The 7245-nt window shown below is 37.7% G+C and overlaps 1 protein-coding gene across 2 annotated transcripts in view; it reads right to left on the bottom strand.

The window, feature by feature from the left end:
- The window catches only part of CLINT1 (clathrin interactor 1), a 54524-nt gene that overhangs the window by 3208 nt on the left and 44071 nt on the right, over positions 1–7245 (bottom strand). For both annotated transcript variants that reach the window (XM_026063212.1, XM_026063211.1), the window contains 2 exons: positions 4499–4576; positions 7–302 (listed from right to left, as the gene is read on the bottom strand). In XM_026063212.1, the coding sequence (XP_025918997.1) occupies positions 7–302; positions 4499–4576 (374 nt within the window). The remainder of the gene's footprint in view (positions 1–6; positions 303–4498; positions 4577–7245) is intronic.

The raw sequence follows: 7245 nt of genomic DNA, 5'->3' as shown, positions 1-7245 counted from the left end.
GCATACCTGTGACCTTGACATGGGTAAACTGATGCCCACAGCACTGGAGCTCATCATAGAGAAATTCATACTTTGTGAAGAGGTCATGGTTGCCTGGGAGGGGCCCATCAAGTCAAAGAGATCAGCAGAATTTGAAGCAGTTGGAGGCTGGGCAGAAGCTGGCTGTGAGCTACTGAAGAGCTCTATAGCTGGCTGCTGTGCAGTGCTGCTGAAGAGCTCTCCAGATGAAGCACTGGGACAAGGAGAAGCTTGGTTGAAGGCACTCCAGTCACCAAAGTCTCCATTTCCACTTGTTGCTGTACCTGAAGGGAAGGATACAGTGTGAGAGGAAAGACAATAACAAAGAAAGGTAGAAKACAGAAAAGAACAGAACAAATGCCATATTCTATGAACTGAAACAAATGAGAGCTGATCTGTGTCCGTCCAGATTAACATCTGCAGGTAGAACCTCCATCTGGACATCATTCCCTCTCATGAATATTCCAACAATTTTAACAAGGTAGCAAAGGAAACATGCAACACCCACGCACAGACAGAAAAAGGATGTTGATAACATGTCACCTGTAGATGTAAGACAAGTAGGGACAGGTTTTATTTAGTCAAAATATGATTGAAAGATTACTTAGGGGTAGATTGGAGGCTCTAGTCAAAAAAAAACCACAGTTAGAACTGACCAAATTTACCAATTTTTTTCATTCAGAGCTCTGGTATTTTCAGAGAACAGTTGTCAAGAAAGCAAATTCCATCATAAAACATACTAGTTCAAAATAAATTTGGTTATAGATAAACAGTAGCTCTTTGTACAAAACAACAATACTGAGAAGAATAAAGACAGAACTTCAAAAGCAAGCTACCAGGGAATTCTTATCTGAGGTGATAAGGAATAATTTCTTTCCATCCTGTTAAGTGTTAATGTAAAACATAAGTTTTCCAAATTGGATTCCTAAACTAAATCTCTTGGTTTGAAGTAAAAATTCAATCTTGGATATAAGAAATCTGTCAGTAGAAGCTTTGTTGTACTCTTAGGTCATCACTAAAACTTTGCTTCATTTCAATATACCAAGGTTTCTGTAGACAAGTACTTAAATCAAAACACAATTTACAGCTTTATCTATATCATATTGTGAAGTGCCTAACAGTATAAGCTGCGTATATACAACTGCAACACTACCTACTTGAGAATGACAGATGTCCATAGACACAAAACAATGAACTAACAATGTGTCATAACACCTACTCTCATTTGACTCAAAGGTTATCTCCTTTAAAACACTTGTTTTTCTATTAAAATGTGTTATTCACGACAGTGATAGGGAGGAAACCCCCCCCCCCCACAAAAACGCATCTACAGGGGATGCTAAAAATAAAGCAATGCAGTTAAAGAGCTGTCATTCCTAGATTATGAATCTTATTCCAAGTTTGGGCCACTGCACAGGTCAGCTTTTTGATTATGTCATTGATATACTTTGTGGTACTTCAAATGTCTAAGTCGGAAGTAATGTCATTGCTGCGGTGACGTGAACTCTGAGTTCTAATGAACAGTTAAATCATCCCTTGAATTTCTTTAGATGAGCAAAGGAAGTTTCAAGCATGTAAAGCTGGGATAGATGAGTCCAATGCCAGTTTTCATGTCCTAACCTATACATTGACTAGTTCTATAATGGTCATCCATGGCAATTTTCTACTGTATTCTRTCTGCTCAAAAGGTAGCTGCAGTAGTCTTTTATATTCTATTTATAAACTTACCAACATACACCTGCCTAGTCCAACTTTAATCATCTTTAAATTCTAATGTATTGATAAAGAGAAGCAAGAGAGTAAATCTGTTCACAAAATCCAAGTATTGCCAACAATTTCAATGCATGAAGTGGACTAATATTCATTAGCTTTGGGCTTTACTAGAATATTTGCTTTGATCTCCCTCACAAAGAAGGGCTATACTAGAGTATTTCAATTAGTATTACATATTAAAAATTAAAATCTACTTTAAATATTCCTGATAGATAAGTAAATGCTGAGTGTGCTTCTTCTACATTCAGACCTGTGCACTGAGCACACAATAATGGAAGCAGGGGTAAAAGGAATAAGGTTTTGCCCCTTTAGTAGAACTTCAAAGATGATTAATCAAGAACGAAAAGATTTCTAGAGGGGCTTACGCTGTTCAAGAATGATTAATCATTTCACAGCACTCCTTGTCCCTTGCATAATGGCGATTGGAATAGATTAATCATGTTAATGCAGATAAAGGATTGTATCAATTTAGGCTGTATTAACACACAAATTATTTGCATAGTAGGCGGCTTTGTGTTTGCAAAGCAACTTAGTTTTGACTAAGGAAGCCTGTAAAAAAATTAGAACCGTTTTTTCCTGCCAAGCAAATTAAAGGTATATTAACTAATAAGTGCCCAATATAGTTTTCCTAACACAGCAAAAGAGAGAGAGAGAGATATAAACATGCTGACTAAAAGCTGGCTCGCAGGTAGCTTTGCTGATAAATTTTTTTGCTGTTCTCTTCTCGTTCTAGACGTAATCCTACATCCTTGCTGAGAACTCCCAATCACAACACCACTACTACCCAAATTCAGTTCACAAAAGGTAGCCAGCTTTCCCCCCACACACACACGCATTCCTTTGCRGCACTGTCCTATCTGGGTAGCACTGAAGGCTCCCAAAACATTTGGCCAATAGGAAGCCGATGACTTTAGGTGGCTTCCCAGCAATCTGTTAAATCCAATTTTAAGGGAAACTGCCTGAATGCTGTTTTTCAGCAGACAGTGCCGATGATTACAAAATAGCTTATGTTTGCATGCAAAGTGACCGCACATGCAGCGAGCCAACCAGCTGGACACGTGGCAGCTCTGAACTGGAGGCCATGCAACCAGTTGAGTACAAGTCAAAYGCTGATCTAACAAGCCTTTCTAAAGTCTCACTCTTGTGATTGGCAGGGACCTGCTCACATCTAACTGAAATAARATCAAGATACATTTACCAAGCTTCTTTTAAAAGGGAAAAGAATTTAGTAAACAAATTGTTATTTAGCTAAGCTAAAAGAAAGTACTGGTCATCTTCATCCCCCAGATACATATATGGAAATCCAAAACCTCTCAGTGAGGTTGTTACTGTGTATGGAAGCCATAACTTGATGTGTTTCCCCCTTCACCATACCAGGCCTTCCAACAGYAACCCACACTTCATTGGAAGCTTTGGAAATAGCTTGCCTATATTCACCTCATTATACCTCTGTCAAGGCTAACAATTTTCTCTCTCTTTAAACTATTACAATAATTTTTTCTTTTAATCTTAAAAGATAGGCGGGATCTGAGGGTATCTTCAGAGACTATCATTTTTCTAGCACAGGTGGGCTGCTACTTCCCATTGCTCATGATCCTGGCTTTTTGTTCAACTTTTAGAGATGGGCTGCAAGTAGGAATAAGCAATTATTTTATGATTTGGTTCCATGCTTTCAGCAGTACAAGAGTTTAATTTGAACTTTTAGCTAAGTCAAAAATTCTATTGCTATTTTTCATCATTATTCCCCTATGTTGTCTTTATTATACTTGCAGATAAGCACAAAACCTATTTAATTTACTGTCCAGCCCATATCATTAAAGTTCTTAAGACAGATCTGAACCCTCTGCACACATCTGGAAAGTATGAACAGCAGCATAAAGACCTCTGACCACTTTTCACTCCACAGCATTGTCACAACCAAGCAAAACAGACTATCAAGCACTTCATGCAAGTCTTTTTTTTTTTTTTAAATAAGACCTACTTGTATTTGAAAGCCTTGCAAACTGTCAGTTGGAGTTTTAGAAAAAGAGACTAATTTTTCCTTGCAAATAAAATAGTTGAAAGCACTACATAAAGCACTACAAAGACTATGACGATTGATATAAAAATTGTATCAGTACAGCCAAAGATACATCACCAATTTTCCAATCACTTTGGAAACAGAAATACTTTCATCTTGAAGCATTCAAGATACTGTAGAATGCCAATTAAAATAGCTCCTTGTCTGCTATTATAAAAATGGAGGGTGTTCAGCTCTTTTTTAAACTTTGTGTAATGAGTACTCTCCAGCCGGTGCTTAGACCCACACTTGTTTATTTCAAGTTTTAGTCACTTTTCCACCCCAGAAGTCACATCTTATTTCAGTACATTTCAAAGTGAGAGTTGGAGCTATGTTTTATTATATGCTTTTAGTTGAACAGGGATATATTTTAAACTTCCACCAATATATTTTTATGACAAAGTTCAGAAAAACTTCAGGTCCAATAAGACACATTGTGCTGTGCCCCACAACGGGCTTCTCCTTCCTAAATTTAGCACTTGTGGTCCAGTTATGTAAAAAAAAAAAAMAAAAAAAAAACAAAAAAAACCAACAAAAAAAACAACCAGAGTTTGCCCTGGAAAGGGAAATGACTTTCAGTAATGCCATGTGGCATCCCTTCCCTCTTTCTGCCCCTAAACAGCATTTCAGTCTGTAAATTAATCCTACCTTGTGATGATGGGAAACTTGCTGAAGCAGCAGCTGAGCTAAAATCAGCAAATCCTCCAAATGGGTCAGTTGATCCACCTAGAAACAGAGGAAGCGAAGTGCTGTTACAGGATTGTGCAAAGATCCATTGCTCTGACTGCATGAGGGATTTATGAAGAAAAGCTGTCCTGTGTTTGGCAAGATGGATTTATTGATTCTGCTCCATAAGTCTGCACTGTTTTTCCTATTCATCACCATATTTTATATACACATGCCTGAACACCAACAAACTGGATTATTCCCAACTGCACTGCAGATCTTGCTTCCCCCCCCCGGAAAGAGCCAAAAGATACCAGTTGTGCTTACTACCTCTAAAAATAAGTTCTGAGAGATTAAAAAGGTTAACGAGGATTCAGCTAGATAGTGATGGCACTAGTTTAGCAGTTTATGAAATTAAAACTTTGGAAGTATAATAGATAAAAGCCAAACACTTTTATTGGAAAAAACGTTAATTTATTATGCCGCTTATCATGAAAAATTAAATGTCTTCTTACATTTAGTTATGTTACTTAAAGCATGAATGATTTTGCAATGATCTTGAGTTGGGATTTCAAGGACAGAGCTTGCATTTTTTTTTTTATTTTATTTTTTTTAAATAAGTTTGCTTCCTTTCCAAAGCAGGAACATTAAGTTTTCCAACCAGGCATTTTTATACTAGCAAATAAATTAACTTCTGAATACAGCCTAGTAACAATTTTTCATTAAAAAAAAAAGCGCCAAGCTACAACCCCCCCTCTAAGAATTATACACTGGAAAACAACCTGTTTTTTAACCCAGAACATAGTTGACAGCAATCAGCCAGTTATTCTCACTGCTGCTTTTAACTAGATATTCCACTGACCTGAGAAAGCCAAAAAGTTGACCTTAGTAGTTTGTCCTCAAAGATTTAACCTCCAAACAGCCCCACCCTTAGAAGAAGCTGTAGCAGTTCAATTATTTTGCTTTTAGTGTTATGCATACATTATATAGGTTACATCACAGCTGCTTAGCCTGCAGTGCTTAGAAACTAGCCAGGTGGGACTGGAACATCTGTGCTGCACTCAAACACCACCAGGGACAACTTCCAACATCTGGTGCCATTTCTGAATTGTCTTATCGCTGCAAGACATTCTGCCCCATCTGCTACTCTCAACTGGGTTAATTAAACTAGAACCATCTCCTTTTTAATAAATGGCTAGCAGTAATAAAAGGAAACATTCACTTTCTAATACATGTGTACTTGTATTTCTTTTTAATGTTATTTTACTGTAGACAGTGCCAGCAAGGCGACTGTTCTTCCAAGGGGAAATGGCCTTTTCTTGCAGTGTGTGTAGCATATGATATAAAATATGAGAAGGGAATGCAAGGACAGTCTTAGAATTTTCAGAAATATGTCACTACTGCAGTTTTTACCACCTTTTCAAAAGGGAAGATATTTCACACAAAGTGAAGAAATTTCTTCATCACAATTTCTGAAGTGATCTAGTAAGTACCTTACCGAAGTTTATATAGAAGTTTTATATTGAGTACAACCTAAGAAAGAAAAGGGTAGGATGAGTCAGTGAAATATTAAGCCAAAAGCTGTGTTGATTATGTTTAGYCTGTCCACTGCAATTAACATTTTCACAGCATTTTTCTTCATGCGCGTCTCTGTTACAGGGCTCAAAATAGGTTAATGGTTTGGGTTTTTTATATGCAGAATGAGCAACATAGATGCCATGGTCTCAAATTCTATCAGACCACATCCTCAAAAATCAGTGCTTTCATAGCATGCCTATTATTCCTGGGCTGTTAGTCAAAGTATCTAGGGATGAATTTAATTTTGAAGCCAGAACTAGGTTCAAACCCCAAATAACCCCTTAACATTCTCAGCCTAGTCAACTTTTCTCTCCATCTCTTATTTGCCTATTTTTAAATGAAACACTGAGTTCCAGAGAAAGGTGGCAGAGCTTAAGCTGAGTGCAATAATTCTCTAAAGAAAAGTATCATCAGATAAGATTGAAGAACCTAATCTCCAACACCACCAAAAATTACTTCCAGCAGATCTAACCACGGATTCTGCATTTTTTTTTGCAAGGATTACTCCTTTATGGCAACCAGTCTTCTCCCTCGCATACAAATTGTGTTGCTTTAGTAATGTGTAAACCCCCAAACCTCACCACCTTTCTTCCATATTTCTGCACCTGAAAATATATATAGATGAGCAAATTCCGAGTTCCTGGAATTCACAGCACTTCCCTGCCAATTTCTTCACAGGATAGATCAAAGGCTGCGTTTGACCCCTTCCCTGCGTCTTGCGTGACACTGGGAAAGTTCCCACACCCTGTGCTGCAAGGAACAGTGGTCATAACGAGTGACCTGCGCGTGAAGGACAGCGCTAATCTTCTCAACATGAGCTATCCTCAAAGATTCCCATGCGAGATCTGTCACTGTAAATGAACCCTTTCCATCTGCCTTCCCAGGGCAGCAAAGAGGTTACTGAGCAGGACCAGCTGGTAATGCGCCTCTCCTCAACACCATTTCTAAATGTTGCTTTGGAAAAGAGAGGAGAGAGGGAAGGGAAAAATAATAATAAAAGGTCTTCTAAAGCAAAGAACCAAACTGATGAAAGATTCAAATATGCTGAAATATGAAAGCTGCCTTAGCTTTATTTGTATGAAATACAGGAAGGCTCGATTTGAAGTGAAAATTTCTGTTCTCAATGCAATTTCTTTTTCTATTAAAAAAAA

The sequence above is a fragment of the Apteryx rowi genome, unplaced genomic scaffold (genome assembly GCF_003343035.1).
Source record: "Apteryx rowi isolate R43461 unplaced genomic scaffold, aptRow1 scaffold_2, whole genome shotgun sequence".
NCBI lineage: Eukaryota > Metazoa > Chordata > Aves > Apterygiformes > Apterygidae > Apteryx > Apteryx rowi.
Note: the sequence above shows the minus strand (reverse complement) of the source record. Positions and strands in the feature narration are given on the sequence as shown.